At 38.4% G+C, this 19,253-nt stretch overlaps 1 protein-coding gene across 2 annotated transcripts in view; it reads left to right on the top strand.

The window, feature by feature from the left end:
• The window catches only part of EPSTI1 (epithelial stromal interaction 1), a 100,403-nt gene that overhangs the window by 70,014 nt on the left and 11,136 nt on the right, over positions 1-19,253 (top strand). Inside the window, exon 8 of one of the 2 annotated variants that reach the window (XM_022574911.3) lies at positions 17,815-17,888. The exons of the other annotated variant lie outside the window; for it this stretch is intronic. Coding sequence (XP_022430619.2) covers positions 17,815-17,888 — 74 coding nt within the window. The remainder of the gene's footprint in view (positions 1-17,814; positions 17,889-19,253) is intronic. 2 annotated transcript variants of the gene reach the window in all.

The following is a 19,253-nucleotide window of genomic DNA, read 5'->3' as shown; positions in this document are numbered from 1 at the left end:
ATCCTGTCAACAAACATGTATTGAGCTCCTATTATGTACTGAGCCTTCTGCAAGATGCTCCAATTAGAAACAGGATAGACAAGGTCCCTGCTCTCCTGAATTTTACTTTTTCATGGAGAAGATGGACAAAAGGAGACAAAAAACATTGCACTTTTATTTTATAGTGATTAATCATTTGGTAGTAATTAATGCTATACAAGAAAAAATTGTGTGTTGTGATAACTTGAGTGGTGTACAAAATATTGTCGATTGCCTAATTCTCTCCTAAAACCTTGTTTTTTTCCTTCATGTATTCATCCTACTTAACCATGGCCTGTGTTTCCAAGAAGTCAGAAGAAATCAGTCCAGGGATCCATTTGCAAATGGTCTAACTGATCATGGAAATTCTAGTCTCCTTAACTATGATTGGTTCAGCCATTGATATGGGAAGTAGTTCCAACCAATGAGACTTATGAGAAGCCTACCTTTTAGTACAGATTTTTATTAATATACTACTCTTACCATTTAGTGATTTTTAGCTTTATGTTTTTGGTCTTTTAATTTTGTCTGATTCTAATATATTTTTCTGCCATCCTTCTTGTTAGAATTTATGTGGCAACTTCTTTTTCCATCACTTAACCCCTGTGTGTCACTTGGCTAATTAGATTTCTAGTGAGAAAAATGGCTGATTTTCATTTTACCCAATTTCGTAGTCTCTTTTAATATATTCTCATTTATTGTGATTGCTAGTGTATTTGCACATATTCTTGCTACATAATTTACTTTTTTCCCCTAATATCTTTATCGGAGTATAATTACTTTACAGTGTTAGTTTCTGCTGTATAACAAAGTGAATCAGCTGTATGCATACGTATATCCCCATATCCCCTCCCTCTTGCGTCTCCCTCCCACCCTCCTTATCCCACCTCTCTAGGTGGTCGCAAAGCACTGAGCTGATCTCCCTGTGCTATGCAGCTGCTTCCCACTAGCTATTTTACATTTGGTAGTGTACATATGTCCATGCCACTCTCTCACTTCGTCTCAGCTTACCCTTCTCCCTCCCTGTGTCCTCAAGTCCATTCTCTACGTCTGTGTCTTTATTCCTGCCCTGCCCCTAGGTTCATCAGAACCATTTTTTTTTTTAGATTCCATATATATGTGTTAGCATGTGGTATTTGTTTTTCTCTTTCTGACTTACTTCACTCTGTATGACAGACTCTATGACTTCTTTATATGGCTGAGTAATATTCCATTATATATATGTGTGCCACACTTCTTTATCCATTCATCTGTCGATGGACTCTTAGGTTGCTTCCATGTCCTGGCTATTGTAAATAGTGATGCAGTGAACATTGTGGTACATGACTGTTTTTGAATTATGGTTTTCTCAGTGTATATGCCCAGTAGTGGGACTGCTGGGTCATATGGTAGTTCTATTTTTAGTTTATTAAGAAACCTCCATAATTTTCTCCATAGTGGCTGTATCAGTTTCCACGAAAGGTGCAAGAGGGTTCCCTTTCCTCCACAGCCTCTCCAGCATTTATAGTTTGTAGATTTTTTGATGATGGCCATTCTCACCGGTGTGAGGTGATACCTCATTGTAGTTTTGATTTGCATTTCTCTAATGATTAGTGATGTTGAGCATCTTTTCATGAGTGAGTTGGCAATCTGTATATCTTCTGTGGAGAAATGTCTGTTTAGGTCTTCTGCCCATTTTTGGATTGGGTTGTTTGTTTTTTTGATACTGAGCTGCATGACCTGTTTGTATATTTTGGAGATTAATTCTTTGTCAGTTGCTTCGTTTGCAAATATTTTCTCCCATTCTGGGGATTGTCTTTTTGTCTTTTTTATGGTTTCCTTTGCTGTGCAAAAGCTTTGAAGTTTCATTAGGTCCCATTTGTTTATTTTTGTTTTTATTTCTATTTCTCTAGGAGGTGGGTCAAAAAGGATCTTGCTGTGATTTATGTCATAGAGTGTTTTGCCTATGTTTTCCCCTAAGAGTTTTATAGTGCCTGGCCTTACATTTAGGTCTTTAATCCATTTTGAGTTTATTTTTGTGTATGGTGTTAGGTGGTGTTCTAATTTCATTCTTTTACATGTAGCTGTCCAGTTTTCCCAGCCACTTATTGAAGAGGCTGTCTTTTCTGTATTGTATACTCTTGCCTCCTTTGTCAAATATAAGGTGACCATATGTTCGTGGGTTTATCTCTGGGCTTTCTATCCTGTTCCATTGATCTATATTTCTGTTTTTGTGCTAGTACCATACTGTCTTGATTACTGTAGCTTTGTAGTATAGTCTGAGGTCTGGGAGCCTGATTCCTCCAGCTCCACTTTTCTTTCTCAAGATTGCTTTGGCTATTCGGGGTCTTCTGTGTTTCCATGCAAATTTGAAGTTTTTTGTTCTAATTTTGTGAAAAATGCCATTGGTAGTTTGATAGGGATTGCTTTGAATTTGTAGATTGTTTGGGTAGTATAGTCATTTTCACAATGTTGATTCTTCCAGTTCAAGACATAGTATATCTCTCCATCTGTTTATGTCATCTTTAATTTCTTTCATCAGTGTCTTATAGTTTTCTGCATACAAGTCTTTTGTCTTCTTAGATAGATTTATTCCTAGGTATTTTATTCTTTTTGTTGTAATGGTAAATGGGAGTGTTTCCTTAATGTCTGTTTCAGATTTTTCATCATTAGTGTATAGGAATGCAAGAGATTTCTGTGCATTAATTTTGTATCCTGCTACTTTACCAAATTCATTGATTAGCTCTGGTAGTTTTCTGGTAGCATCTTTAGGATTCTCTATGTAAAGTATCATGTCATCTGCAAATAGTGACAGTTTTACTTCTTCTTTTCTCATCTGGATTCCTTTTATTTCTTCTCTTCTCTGATTGCTGTGGCAAAAACTTCCAAAACTATGTTGAATAACAGTGGTGAGAGTGGGAAACCTTGTCTTGTTCCTCATCTTAGAGGAAATGGTTTCAGTTTTTCACCATTGAGAATGATGTTGGCTGTGGGTTTGTCATATATGGCTTTAATTATGTTGAGGTAAGTCCCCTCTATTTCTACTTTCTGGAGGGTTTTTATCATAAATGGGTGTTGAATTTTGTCACAACCTTTTTCTGCATCTATTGAGATGATCATATGGTTTTTCTCCTTCAATTTGTTAATATGGTGTGTCACATCAATTGATTTGCGTATATTGAAGAATCCTAGCATTCCTGGGATAAACCCCACTTGATCATAGTGTATGATCCTTTTAATGTGCTGTTGGATTCTGTTTGCTAGTATTTTGTTGAGGAATGTTGCATCTATGTTCATCAGTGATATTGGCTTGTAGTTTTCTTTGTTTGTGACATCTTTGTCTGGTTTTGTATCAGGGTGATGCTGGCCTCGTAGAATGAGTTTGGGAGTGTTCCTCCCTCTGCTATATTTTGGAAGAGTTTGAGAAGGATAGGTGTTAGCTCTTCTCTAAATGTTTGATAGAATTTACCTGTGAAGCCATCTGGTCCTGGGGTTTTGTTTGTTGGAAGATTTTTTTTTTTTTTTTTTGCAGTATGCGGGCCTCTCACTGTTGTGGCCTCTCCCGTTGTGGAGCACAGGCTCCGGACACGCAGGCTCAGCGTCCATGGCTCATGGGCCTAGCCGCTCCACGGCATGTGGGATCTTCCCGGACTGGGGCACGAACCCATGTCCCCTGCGTCGGCATGCGGACTCTCAACCACTGAACCACCAGGGAAGCCCTGCTGGAAGATTTTTAATCACAGTCTCAATTTCAGTGCTTGTGAATGGTCTGTTTATACTTTGTATTTCTTCCTGGCTTTGTCTCAGAAGGCTGTGCTTTTCTAAGAATTTGTCCATTCCTTCCAGGTTGTCCACTTTATTGGCATATAGTTACTTGTAGTAATCTCTCATGATCCTTTGTATTTCTGCAGTGTCAGTTACTTCTCCTTTTTCATTTCTCATTCTATTGATTTGAGCCTTCTCCCTTTTCTTCTTGATGAGTCTGGCTAATGGGTTATCAATTTTGTTTTCTCTGTGTTTTTCTCTTTTTTTTGTGGTACGCGGGCCTCTCACTGTTGTGGCCTCTCCCGTTGCGGAGCACAGGCTCCAGACGCGCAGGCTCAATGGCCATGGCTCCCAGGCCCAGCCGCTCCGCGGCATGTGGGATCCTCCCAGACCGGGGTACGAACCTGTGTCCCCTGCATCGGCAGGCGGACTCTCAACCATTGCACCACCAGGGAAGCCCTCCCCTTTTTTCTTGATGAGTCTGGCTATTGGTTTATCAATTTTGTTTATCTTCTCAAAGAACCAGCTTTTAGTATTATTGATCTTTGCTACCGTTTCCTTCATTTCATTTTCATTTACTTCTGATCGGATCTTTATGATTTCTTTCCTTCTGCTAACTTTGGGTTTTTTTTTTTTTTGTTCTTTCTCTAATTGCTTTTGGTGTAAGGTTAGGTTGTTTGAGATGTTTCTTGTTTCTTTAGGTAGGATTGCATCGCTATAAGCTTCCCTCTTAGAACTGCTTTTACTGCATCCCATAGGGTTTGGGTCGTCGTGTTTTCATTGTCATTTGTTTCTAGGTATTTTTTATTTCTTCTTTGATTTCTTCAGTGATCTCTTGGTTATTTAGTAGCGTATTGCTTGGCCTCCATGTGTTTGTACTTTTTACAATTTTTTTCCTGTAATTGATATCTAGTCTCATAGAGTTGTGGTCGGAAAAGTTACTTGACACGATTTCAATTTTCTTAAATTTAACAGGGCTTGATTTGTGACCCAAGATATGGTCTATCCTGGAGAACGTTCCATGAGCATTTGAGAAGAAAGTGTATTCTGTTGTTTTTGGATGGAATGTCCTATAAATATCAATTAAGTGCATCTTGTTTAATGTGTTGTTTGAAGCTTGTGTTTCCTGTGTTTTTTTCATTTTGGATGATATGTCTATTGGCGAAAGTTGGGTGTTAAAGTCCCTTACTACGCTTGTGTTACTATCGATTTCCCCTTCTATGGCTGTTAGCATCTGCCTTATGTATTGAGGTGGTCCCGTGTTGGGTACATAAATATTTACAATTTTTCTATCTTCTTCTTGGATTGATCCGTTGTTCATTATGTAATGTCCCTGTTTGTCTCTTGTAATAGTCTTTATTTTAAAGTCTATTTTGTCTGATATGAGAATTGCTACTCAAGCTTTCTTTTTTTTTTTTTTTTTTTTTTTTTTGCGGTACGCGGGCCTCTCACTGTTGAGGCCTCTCCCGTTGTGAAGCACAGGCTCCGGATGTGCAGGCTCAGTGGCCATGGCTCACAGGCCCAGCCGCTCCGCGGCATGTGGGATCTTCCAGGACCGGGACATGAACCCGCGTCCCCTGCATCGGCAGGCAGACTCTCAACCACTGCGCCACCAGGGAAGCCCCCAGCTTTCTTTTGATTTCCATTTGTATGGAATATCTTTTTCCATCCCCTCACTTTCCGTCTGTATGTGTCCCTAGGTCTGAAGTGGGTAGATAGCATATGTATGGGTCTTGTTTATGTATCCATTCAGCCAGTCTATGTCTTTTGGTTGGTGCTTTTAATCCATTTACATTTAAGGTCATTATCCATATGTATGTTCCTATTACCATTTTCTTAATTGCTTCGGGTTTGTTTTTGTAGGTCTTTTCCTTCTCTTGTGTTTCTTGCCTAGAGAAGTTCCTTTAGCATTTGTTGTAAAGCTGGTTTGGTGGTGCTGAATTCTCTTAGCTTTTGCTTGTCTGTAAAGGTTTTAATATCTCTGTATAATCTGAATGAGATCCTTTCTGGGTAAGGTAATCTTGGTTGTTGGTTCTTCCCTTTCATCACTTTAAATATGTCCTGCCACTCCCTTCTGGCTTGCAGAGTTTCTGCTGAAAGTTCAGCTGTTAACCTTATGGGGATTCCTGTGTATGTTATTTGTTGCTTCTCCCTTGCTGCTTTTAACATTTTTTCTTTGTATTTAATTTTTGATAGTTTGATTAATATGTGTCTCAGTGTGTGTCTCTTTGGGTTTATCCTTACGGAACTCTCTGCGCTTCCTGGAATTGACTATTTACTTTTCCACGTTGGGGAAGTTTTTGACTATAACTCTTCAAATATATTCTCAGACCCTTTCTTTTTGTCTTCTTCTTCTGGGACCCCTATAATTTGAATGTTGGTGTGTTTAATGTTGTTCCAGAGGTCTCTGAGACTGTCCTCAATTCTTTTCATTCTTTTTTGTTTTTTTTAATTCTGCTGGAATTTATTTCCACCCTTTTATCTTCCAGGTCACTTATCCATTCTTCTGCCTCAGTTATTCTGTTATTGATTCCTTCTAGGGTATTTTTAATTTCAGTTATTGTGTTGTTCATCACTGTTTGTTTGCTTTTTAGTTCTTCTAGATCCTCATTAAATGTTTCTTATATTTTCTCCATTATGTTTCTGAGATTTGGATCATCTTTACTATCATTACTCTGAATTCTTTTTCAGGTAGCTTGTCTATTCGTCTTCATTTATTTGGTCTTGTAGGTTTTTACCTTGCTTCTTCTTCTGTAATGTATCATTTTGTTGTTTCATTTTTTTTTTCTTTTGATCGGTGATGCGGTATGCCTGTCTTTCTGGTTGTTTGGCCTGAGACGTCTAGCATTGGAGTTTGCAGGCAGTTGGATAGAGCTGGGTCTTGGTGCTGAGATGAGGACCTCCGGGAAGCCTCACTCTGGTGGATATTCCATGATTTCTGAGGTTCTCTGTTAGTCCAGCAATTTGGACTTGGAGCTCCCACCACAGGATCTTGGGCCCGACCTCAGGCCTGGGAACCAAGATCCTGCAAGCTTCATGGCATGGTAAAAAAAATAATAATAATAAGGAAGAAAGAAAGAAAAAAGGAGCAGTACAATATCAAAGAATTAAAATACAAAATAAAATTAGAAAGATAAAAAATATATTAGGAAAAATAAAACTATAATCGAAACAACTGCAACAAGGTAAAATAAAACCACAACAGAAAAAAGAAAAAAAAAAACGGGGGAGGAAAAACATGCTAGAAGGAGAGCACAATAACAAAGTATAAAGAATTAAATAAAATTAGAGAAGTAAAAGATTTATTAGGAAAAATAAAAATATAAAAGAATCAACAACAATGAATCAACAAGGTAAAACAGAACCCCAATGTAAAAGAGGGAATAAAAAAAAAAGAAGCCTTGGCTTGGTGTGGAGTTTAGCAGGGGTGGAACTTAGGCAGGGGTGCGGTTTAGGGTGGGGTGGGACCTAGGTAGGTGGGGCGTGACGTTTTAGCAGGGGGCAGGGCCTAGTCGGGGTGATATTGAAGCATGGGGCAGGGCCTCTGCTTAGGACCTGCACGAAAGGGGAAAGGCCAGATGTCAAAAGGAGGGCCTCTGGAGTGTGGAGTTCCAGAGTTTGGAGGTAGGGCACTGAGTGAGGTTGTGTGGGTGGGGTTTAGCCCCAGCGCATTTGAGGGGGTCTCAGAGGGGGTCTCCAATTGTAGAGGTGGGGCCCTGGGTGGGGGTGTAGGGGTGGGGCTTGGGCTCTGTGGGGCAGGAGGGTGGCTCTGAGCGCAGAGGATTAGGCCTGGGTGCCCAACAGTCTTCCCGGTGACTAATGGATAGGGAAAGCACTGCCCCCATTCCCTTCTGTTCCTTCACGCCCCTCCCCTACCATGTCCCCCAGGGTCTCCCCCGTCACTGCTGGATCCCTAACCATGGGTGGGTCCCTCTGGGTGCAGGAACTCCTCCTCTCCCCCCAACCACCCCTCAGGGGTGTTGGTCCTGGAGGTCCGGCCTTTACTTTTGCTCCCCCTTCCTTCCCTCCCACTCCCTCAGGATCCATGCAGCTGGAGGAGGCATAGGTGGGCAGAGGATCAGGCCCAGGATCTCAGCAGGTTCCTGGGGGCCCAAATGGACAGTGGAAACCTGGCCACACTCCCTTTTGATCTTCTGCCCTCCCAATGGTTCCCCAATTTGCCCCTTAGGGCGTGGGATGCTTTTCCCTCCCCCAGCCGCCCCTCAGGGCCACCAGTCCCATCCCACCTCCACTTCTCCTCCCCCTTCACCCCCCCCATGCCCCACATCCTACCCGGTTGCTGGGGGTTCCTCCCATCCCCTTAGATGTCCATGGTCCCCCACTGGTGCCTGGTAGGTGCCCTAGTTGTGAGGAGATGCGAATACTGCATCCTCCTAGTACGCCATCTTGACTCTGCCCCTCCTACATAATTTACTTTTTAACTACATTTTCTTTCATGCTTTCTGTTTTTTATTTTCTTGACTCTGAATTTTCTGTTCCATTTATTTATTTTTCCTCTTTTCTCTCCTCTCCTTTACTCCCCATCATAAGAAATTTCACAGTGTTTTTAATTTTGTATGACCTTTGGTTGGCCTATTTAAGCTCAAAATATAAATCTCACTCCAGGGAAATTTCTATTTTCCTTTCACATTTCTTCCCCTGTATTGTCTCTTCTGTCCATTTCTGGGTTATGTATCAACTGGCTTTCGGAAATTCTATATCTGTTCTGTATCTCTCTTAGTTGTTTTTCTTATACTTCCTGTCTCTTTGGCCTTTTCCGTTGCATTCTGAAAGAAACCTTGAGCTAGATCATCCTGTTCACTGCGTTACTTCATGAGTGTCCATTCTGCTTACTTGGCACATGCATCAAATCTGTTTATTTACCAAGGTTGCTGACTTACTTTTTCATAGCCACGTTTTATAAGTGCAGTAGTCTTTCTGATCTCTTCATTGATGGTAATTATACAACCATTAAAATTTTCTATTTACTATTTTAGCAGTACTTTTTTTCCTTTCCATTTTAAGTTTTATCTCGTGTAGTTTTCTTTCTCGAATGTTTGGTGATTCTTGGTTATCTCCTCATGTTTCTTTGGGCACATGGCCAAGTGAGATATACAGGAGCCTGTCTTCTGCGTGTGGCAGCCTCTTGTTCTCCTAAAGTCAGCAGGTACTGGGACATTGTCCTGTTTCTCTGAGCTCAGACACCCTTCCTCCATTCACTGTTACCCAAGGGGCCGTGTCAGTGCTTGCTGCTATGTACACAAGCATGGGAGGGGAAGAGCCCACTGCCAAGCTCATCTCAGTGTAGTTCTCCAACTGGTCATCTTCATGAATGCCTCCCAGATCTCCTTCAGAAACACAGCTAACTCAGCCCCGGTTTATCCTGCATGCTTGTTTCTCCGTATAGTTTATTTTGTCTCCTTTCTACCTTCTAGGAATTCAAAAAATTTTTTCTGATAGGCTGAGTGCACTTACTGATTTTGCATGGTTATTGATTTTATATAGTCATTTGGAAAGTAAAAACAAACCAAAAAATGAGAACGTACTTAAATTATTCAATGACAGAGAAAATTATCATAGAATACACTAGAAATCGTGGTGAGAGCACTTTATGGGGAATGCATTCAAAGCTGTACCCTGAGATGCTCTACTCAGAGAAAGAAAAATCATAACTTTAAATCCAATCAGTACTAAAAACAGAAATGAATTAAGTATCCAGCCTAAGAATTTAGAACAAGAACAATAAACTATACTGAAGGAAGTAATTAAGAACAGAGATTAATAACAAAACTTCAAGAAACAGCTGTTATAAAAATCCAACAGCTTGTTCTTTGATAAGGTCAACAAAATGAACAGATCTCTGGTAAGTCTAATGAAGAAAAGATTACACAACTGCATTTCTACTGTTTCTACACAACAGTAGAAATGAGTGGCTAGAACCACAGTTTTAGAAAAGATTAAGTTTATATTACTATATAATAGTATGCTAATGAATATGTGGATTAAGTGAATGGTTTTATGAGAAAATGTAAAACTCTAAAATGATTCAAAGAATTAAAATAAAGACAAATGAAGATGTGAGTGATTTCTAAAATTTTCTGAGAATTACTTCTCCCTAACAAGCTAAACTTGGATAATTTTCCAGGCAAGTTCATCAGAATTTTCAAGAAACAGATTGTTTTTCTATGTTCTACGAATTGTTTCAGAGAAAGGAAAAAGATTAAATAATTTAGAATTAATATTATTTAACTATCATCCCCATGATGTCACAACCTGGTAAAGGGAGAAGACACACAAACACACACACACACACACACACACACATACACACCCAGAGATTTATAGATATTAACATCTGAAAGAAAATTCTAGCCTAATGGGATTTTTTTTTCTCTTAAATAATTTACCAAGACATAGTAAGGTTTTTTCTTGGAGTGCAAAGATGACTAGCTATATATTATAACTTTTTATATCATATCACTGCAGATATGATAGGTCGTGAGAGAAAAAGAATTTGACTACCTCTGTAGTTGTAAAAAATGGGCATTGGTAAGTTAAAATCTATCAATTAAAAAGACATAGTGAGCTAGAAATAAAATTTTTTCTCTTAAGATACATATAGTCTTCCAAAGCAATAACCAACATTAATGTCTGTGGTAAAATATTAGAACAGTGAACAACATAAGGGTATTTGCAACCCCTACCACTAACCAGTGTTGTTCTGCAAATTCTAATCTAGTGCTTCTCGATGTTATTTGATGAAAAACTCTTTTTAGTGAAGGGGAAAAAACCTTCAGTTTTGCATGGAACAAGGTTTGGGACTTGTTTCAGTCAACTTGATAAGACAAAAATAAAAAAAGGAGTTTGTCTAATTATTGGAAATAAATAATTTATAGATGACAGCAATCTGCCCGTACAACCCAAGAGAATCAACTGAAAAATACTTACAACAAATAGAGTTGGTTATAAAACATTTATGTAAGAATCAACAACTTCCTCAAATATTAGCAAAAAATTAATTAGAAAATAGGGGATAAAAAGATCTCATCAAAAAGCAACTATGGGGACTTCCCTGGTGTCACAGAGGTTAAGAATCCACCTGCCAATGCAGGGGACACAGCTTCGAGCCCTGGTTCGGGAAGATCCCACATGCCACGGAGCAACTAAGCCCGCGCGCCACAACTACTGAGCCCGTGCACCACATCTGCTGAAGCCCGCATACTTAGAGCCTGTGCTCCGCTACAAGGGAAACCACTGCAATGAGAAACCCATGCGCCACAACTAGGGAAAGCCCATACACAGCAATGAAGACCCAATGCAGCCAAAAGTAAAATAAACAAATAAATAAAATTAAATAAAAAATAAAAAAAGATTTAAAAAGCAACCATGTAAAAAATGGCTCAATCCCTAAAAAAAAAGAACCCCCCAAAACCCCCCAAACCTAACCCCCCCCCAGAAAACCTGAGAACTTTCCTGTGATCCATTAAAGTAAATTTGAATAAAGTAGAGATGGTTGATACCCCTTAGTGGTAAAATCAATACTGTAATAACTACAGTTCTATCCAAATTAATTAGTGAGTTAAATGGAATTCCAATAAATATCTCAATGGAATTTGATGTAGGTTGAAAAACTATATCTACACTTCAACTGGGAGAATAAGCACAGAATTAAACAAGAAGTTTATAAAAATACGGATAATAATTTGTATGTTTGCTGGGGCAAGGAGGGCTTACACTATTAGCTATTAAAAAACATTACAGACTCCCTTGTACTGCTGCTGGTAAAAGGGGAACTGAAGGGCTATCTGACGATACCAAATTCTAAAGAGTTTCCTAAATATAAAAGTATTAGATCTAAAAGGTATACATCTATTCTGAGGAAATAATCAGAGATGCACACAAGTTGTTTATGTAAGAGTGTTTATTTTAAAAATCATCTTAATGGAAAATTTGAAACAATTTGTTCAGCAGTAGAGGATTTGAAGATTTTGAAGTTTGGAATACAATGCATCAATTACTACTGTGTTTTAATGACGTAGGAATATGCTCACCTACGTGAAACTGAAAAAAGGCAAGATTATAAAATAGAGTCTGGGTGAGTTTAGAAGCCTACGTCTTCTTCTTATGGTACTTTGTGTGTCGATTACTTCGTGTCTCTAAACCTTATCTGTTATGGATGATAGTGATGTTATTTACCTCATGACATTGTTTCTAAGATTACGTGAGAGAGAGCACGTGGAGAGTTTATCCTATTGCCTGGCATGTGGAAGCCTGTAAGTGTGACTCGAGGTGTCGATAAGCAGTTATAATTTCTGTATGTATGTAAATCAAGAAATGAAGGAAATATACTGACATGTTAAAGGAGCTTATCTCTGGGTGGAGGGTTTTAATGAGTGATTATTATGTTTTCCTTCATAGTTTTTGTATTTTCTACATTTTTGACAATATAAGTAAATTTTATGAGAAAAAAATTTTTTAAGTTAGAAAGAAATTTAGTTTCTTAAAAAATTTCTTAAGTTAGAAGAAATTTAATAGGAAGTATTTATGGGTGGGAGATAGAGAGCTGTGTGATTCAATGACTATTGTAGCTGAAAGTCTACAATAGTAGACTTTTCAGAAAGCTGAAAGTTTCTTTATATTAAAATGATAGAATTAACAATAACTAGTAAGAAAGGAGTACACATTATTAATGCTATTTTTTCACTCTCCTACTTTACCCATGAGTATTTACTTCCTTGGATTTGGTTGGTCTCCTCTTGATATTTTGAGGTCATTTCCACTTTTTCCCATAGCCAAGGACATCTTTGTTCTTCTGGGCAAAGTTACTACTGTGGGGAGCCACAGAACCAAGACTCCTCTAAGCTGTCCCCGGCCCCAAACTCTTCTCCTGTTTTAAAAATCATTCAAAGTAGGGGTTCTTGAACTTCATGGCATTAACTCTCCTGCTTCTACTATGCTTTTCCTCTTGTTGAGTTCAGAGAACACTCTCTCCTGGGAGAAGTATGTCCTGCCCGTGTGATGGCACTTTCATGTTGACATAAAGCAGTCAAGCTGAACCATGTCAGAACACGTCCCACCGGAATTCAAACATGATTTTAAAATGACCCTATCCTAGTCTCCAGTTACTACAGCCTTGCTTTGGAACATGCCTTTAAACTCATCAGCTTTCTCAAGCATCCAGCCTTGAACACACCTGTTTGTTGTATAGTTGAGCCTTTGGTAAACTGCAACACAGAGAAGTGATTTCTATAACCTCTAGCAGGAGATGGCGACCCTTTTCCTTCTTGCTGTTAGCTTGGGCCCCCAGCACTGATCCCTGGCAGCCCTTCCTCCAGTGAGAGCAATCCTGGCAGGGTGGGCACAGAAATTGGCACCGTTTGCAGTGTTGTCCTCATTGACCAGTGTTTGCAGGAGGTTCTGCTCTTGGCATCTCCAAGATGATATTTTGTTTTTCCTAGTACTTAAGTACCTTCTCTGTATGGAGCTCTGTCTGAATGCAGGGAGATGAGCAGAGCAGTGAGAAGACACACACTCTTTCCCCTGGGAGCCTTCATGGATGCACTTAAAACGTCGAACATTCAGGAACATTTATTCCTTGTCTCTCATTTGCATCCCTTCCTTCGTATTCCTGTGTCATGTTGCTTGAACTTGTATTCAGTAATGCATCTTTTTGTTTTGTATCACAGTTGTTTCTGGGTCTGTCTCTCTCATTATACTGTGATTTCCTTCAGGTTGGAGCTGGGTCTTCCTTGCTTCTGTACCTTCAGCCTGAATCCAGGTGTCTGGAAAACGGTTGGTGCTTCACAAATTTGTGTTGAGTGAGATAAGATTTGACCATGTCTCAGATGCTGTGCGTCATGTCCCTCTGGCTTAGAGTGTTTTGATTTTCTTAATGTCCAAAGCTCAGTCCTTGGAACAGGAATGACTTATTTTGTATCTATCCAACGAGGTATTGCACTTATGTGTGAGAACCGCATCAATGAACCAGGAATACGCTTATAAAGCACGCAGATGCAGCTGCAGTGGCTGTCAGTTCAGCAGAACAAATTAATTAGTTGAAATAATCCTTTGCGGCACCAAAGGAAAACCAGCCTCTCCCTAGTAAATATGGTTTGCTGCTTATAGAATAATAATCCTGAGTGCAGTGGAGCTAGAGCCCCCGCTTCTGCCACCTGGAGCAGTGGTCTTGCATGATGATGCCTCATCGGTTCCCTTACCCTTCCCTGCTGCTCTGTTTTCTCCTCTCCCCTGTCCTTGCCTCTGTAACAGGATGCTGCGTGCTATTCTCTTCCCGTCCTCTTTACTTCTTCCCTGAGAGTCCTTGGCTTCATGATGTAGTATTTTGCTCTTTTACATTTTTACATATTAAAAACTGTATATCCACTGGGATTTTTAAATAAAGGAAAGCATAAAGAAACAGAAATGGTCTCCCACACAGATAAACCTTCTTGATGGTTTGAGGACGTAATATATTCGCATGGTTCAAAAATTAAAAAAAACCCACTACTTATATTAAAGTTTCCTTCCTCTGCCTATCTACTCGCTATGCTTTTATCTCCAGTGATAGTTATAGTTAGCATTTTAGTATGTGGTTTACCATAAAAATGTCTAAAATATGATGTACACCAGCATATGAGTTAAAATGGATGTATGTGTATCTTTTCTATTTACATGGAAGAGTCCCCCACAAAACTGCTGTAAACTGACTTTTATTATTTAATGTGTCTTAGAGATCTCGCCACAGGCACCCCCCTCAGTCTATCTAATTCTCTGTAACTGCTGCAGAGTACTCTGTTGTGTGGACGGTCTGCCTTCCTGGGCCAGGTCCTTCTTAATGTGCATTAAGACTTTCTCCTGAACTTTTACTGTTTCAATAATACAAGTATGCCCCTCCTTTTTTTTTTTTTGCCTCTCCTTTTATACATATCTTTGAACACTTCTGCAAAGGATGTGTACATTTTACATACCAATGTTTATTGCTCTCCAAAAACTAAATTAGTTTTTATTAACTTCGACACTCCACCAAAGTGCTGGGATGTACCTGATTCTCTATCAGACTTTTCTAGTTTCTCTCGCTGTGATAGAAGAAAAATTTTATCTCATTGTTTTGATTTATATTTCTTTGACTTTGTGTGAAGATGATGACTATTTTTAATTTACAGGCAGTCTGTAGTTTACCTGCCAACTTCCTCCTCCTATCCTTGGCCTTTTTCTGTTTGGTGGTTGTGTTTTCCTTGTTGGTTTATATATATATAAATATATATATGGTCTTTATATATAAGGTCTTCAGCTACCTCCTCAGGCCTTCCCTGAGACTCCATCTAAAATAGGAACTGAGCCACTGAGCCTCACGACAGTGTGTTTAATCCTCTGCATAGGATTACGGGCGGGTATTTTTCTCACCTATTCTTGGGCTTCCTTTTTTCCAGAATATAAACTCTTAAGGAGCAAGGATCTCGTCTATCTTGTTCATTATCATCTCTCCATCATGTAGATCCAAGCCTGCCTCATAATAAGCACTCAGATGTTGTTGAATGACTGAATAAAAGAATAATTGAATTAGCCTATGTATGTCATAAACATTTTTTTAAGTTTTTTTTTCCCCAATTGAAGCTTTGAATTTTCATACAGCCAAATTTATTAATCCTTTTCCTTTATGATTTCTGGACCTTCCTCATTCCAAGTTTATAAATAAACTTACCCATGCCTCCTTTGGAAACTTCTGTGGTTCCATCTTTTAGATTCAAATCCTAGGGCTCTATAAAATTTATTTTGATATAAAAATAAAGGATCTTGTCCTAATTTTCTCACAGTAGTTGGCTAGTCCATCATCATTCATTGAACTATCTCTCCTGCAAGGGTTTAGCACAAAAACTTATGGTAAACTGTGTTTCCATGTAGTAAGTCTTTACCTGGACTCAATCAGATTGTTTAAATTACTGTAGTTTCATGACATGTTTTAATATTTGGGGAAGCTGGTTCTCCCTCATTTCTTTTTTTTTTTTTTTTTCGGTACGCGGGCCTCTCACTGTTGTGGCCTCTCCCGTTGCGGAGCACAGGCTCCGGACGCGCAGGCTCAGCGGCCATGGCTCACGGGCCCAGCCGCTCCACGGCATGTGGGATCTTCCCGGACCCGGGCACGAACCCGTGCCCCCTGCATCGGCAGGCGGACTCTCAACCACTGCGCCACCAGGGAAGCCCACGAAATGTTTTTTAAAAAGGCACAATAAGCCAGTATGTAGAACAAAAGAACAGGCCAGGAGGCTGGAGCAAAAAAAACAAACAAACCAGGATATCAGCACAATTTCAAGCTGGAAAGTAGAGCAGGAAAAGGCAGAACTCATTTTCAAGAAGTGGTAACACTGAAGTTGAAGCAGTCCCGATACAAGTGTGGAATTGGAGGCAGCTGGTATCGCTGAGGGCTAGGGTTGAAAGAAGGATGACTTGGAAATCTAACTCAGGAATGGTAAGACCCCTAGGACCCTTCCCCCACCTCACTGAAAGTTTAAAAAAAAAAAGTTGTAAGGATGAGGGATGAGGATGGTTGCGTACCAGGAAGGGAAGCTGGAATTGGGATGGACGTAGTAATATAGATATAAATCTTCTCCATGGTAGGAAGCCAAAAAAAATACTATTTTTTTTAAAATTAAGAAATAGAATATTCATGCTTTGAAGGAGATAAATGACAGATGAAACCACACACAAAAATTGAACATGATTGTGTGGGTGAGGGAGAGGACTGGAGCTTCTTTTATTTTAATATAAGCCTAGTATAAGTAGTACTGTTGCTTGGTAGACTTTTAAACTATGTTCATATAGCGACAAAAATTAAAATGAAAGACTTTATGCCATTGTAGAGAATGAGTCTCTAGCACAAGGCTTGGCATCTAGGTATTTAATAAGTACTTGTGAAGTGGCTAAATGAATATTATTCAGTTATTTAGAAAAGTCTCCAATTTTACCCTTGTCATTGGTGCTAGGTAGAAATTAGAATTAAATAATGTGCTTTAGGGATTAATGAGTAGCATATTTGGATTATCATAGTATAAGAAACCAGTCTTTTTATTCTGGAGACTATAGAATATTGGAAGGCCTTTGAATATAGTTAAAAGAATAAAATGTCAATCTGAACTTTGAATTTATTTTATACTTTTCATCATGGAAGTTTGGGGGTTAAAAAAATACATGTGTTCATATGTGTTTATCAAGAGGTGACAATATTTTCTCTCTCAGAAAACCTCTTTGACTTAGGCACTAACTTATGACATGGGCCTGATAACTTCCCTCTGCTTTTTTCTGTCTTTGACATGAGGTTATAACTTGGTCTGCCTCAAGATGTACGCAGTTGAGTATTGAGAATCTCTGGCACCTAGTTCTTTGGTTTAATACTGTAAACACAGTAACTGAGTGTGGAAGTTGTTGCCTCTTCCAAGAATATAATCAGAATGTCAGAAACTAGAGATTTAGTTTTAGTAACATGATCTCCTATTTGAAGCAAAGTATCCTCTTCAGGGAGTCCAAAGTTCTGCTAGTATATGAAGTAACCAGTCAATGATAGGTGAGTATTATTCTCCAGAATGGAAGGTGTTTTTGGAATTGCTCTACAGAATCAAGTCCAATATATATTTGTAAGTAGCCATGAATTTGTTGGGAAAAAGAAGCTTTTTTTAGAGAAATTACCAAGAAATAGTATTGTGTAACATTCGTTAAGGAACTAATTTGTTTTGTTTTTCTTTGTAAGACACAGGTGAGTTTGGCTCACATTGTGTTTTCCTCTGTGTTACGTTGTACTGAATGGTCTAATATCTTGAACATGCACATTGGCTTTTTAATCTCACAAGTTTACACTCACAGAGTTATTATTTGACTAAGGCACAATTATTTTTGCTACCTGGTTGTGTAAGAAAATAATTTCACATGGAAATGGTACTCAAGTAAAAGTTTCAAAAATGAAATATTGTACCAGCTAAGGTCAAATACTTAATTGATTTGGGTGTCTTCTGTACAACCATGTTAATTGAAAACCATATTTTAAAATTTCATTGTTCCTAGAGTGAATTACTGGAATTTAAACGAGAGCAAGAGGAGGAAGAAAGAGCCAAAATCCACCAGGCTGAACACAGGAGGTATTAATGGCAAAAAAATGAGCATCCTTGGTTAAAACACTACCTATAAAGTTTTTTCAATGTTTTGGGGAAACACTAAAGTAATATTGAATACAGTTTTGGAATGTATATTACCTTTTAATCTTTATATTATTGGGGTGTGGTATGTGTGAGGATGCCAGCTGCTATGCGTGCACACACGCACATACACGTACAATATCCAATTCTTCTGAACTGGTGGCATAAATTGACACTAGAAAGTGAAATCAGTTCTCAAGCTATATGTTTATTTAGGTCATACTTAATTTTCCCTCCATGGAACAAAGCGTATTAATCCTTTGATATGATGCTTTACCATTTGTAGACTACTTTAGAATGATTGAACTAGTACAGATGGCAAGATACTTATACTTGAATATAAAAGCTCAGACAAGAACTACCGTTAAAATTGTTTTATGTTGACTAATATATTAGGGAAAAAAATCTTAAAATAGAACCAGTAAGTAATTTTTAATAGTCTCTATCTTATTTCTAATGTCAGGCAGTAAGAGTACCCAGAATATCATGTTGATGTTGGACCAGTGCTAATAACTACCATAGATATCATTATTCTAGATTTTCCTAGGGAGCAGCTGGGTTATTTGAGTTTACTGCAGTGTGATTGTCTCAGGAGAAGAATTTAATGTAAAGGCTTTTATGATTTAAAGGAGCTGTGGATGTGTACTCATATTATTTTGACTGGATTTTTCTGCTTCTATCGCCCAGTCAGAACAGTTTTAAAATATCAAATGTGAATTTATGTGTTCTTCTCTGGTTATAAGGAAACATAAAAACTCTGATACACTGGTTAGACTATTTTGTTGGGTAAAGGGGAACTGTTACTGCTACCTATTTTATAATAAAGTAGGTCATGAATTAGTTTAGTCTTTTACTTTTTTTTCTCTTTAAAAGTCTTCCTATTAAAAAACCTGATATTGTATTTCTATAACACTGGTTAGTAGTAGCCAGTTATTTCTCTGAATTTCTGAGAATTGGATTATAAAGCTTTAAGCATTTTAAAGATAGTGGTATGTCACATTAATAGGTCCCATTGCTAAGAAATTAATCTTCAATGGACACCCAATAAAAATGCGGTATTTGATTAGAGGTGGAAAAGATTACTTTTTTTGTTACAGGAACCTTGACCCTTATTCTTTATTTCCTTATTGCTGAATACCTAAATATTGGTGGCACTATTTATTTCCTACATCTCCTATTCTTTCTATTGATTCTAATTAAATGTAGATCCAAATTTAATCCAATAGGAAATCTCTCTGGATAATAAACTCAGTAATCAGTTCTGAAACAACTGATCAAGTCTTTAAACATATTTTATGCTCTCTATCA

This window comes from Delphinapterus leucas, chromosome 18, assembly GCF_059928025.1.
Source record: "Delphinapterus leucas isolate spDelLeu-1000000601 "Yukka" chromosome 18, BTC_Dleu_Yukka2, whole genome shotgun sequence".
Taxonomy (NCBI): Eukaryota; Metazoa; Chordata; class Mammalia; order Artiodactyla; family Monodontidae; genus Delphinapterus; species Delphinapterus leucas.
Note: the sequence above shows the minus strand (reverse complement) of the source record. Positions and strands in the feature narration are given on the sequence as shown.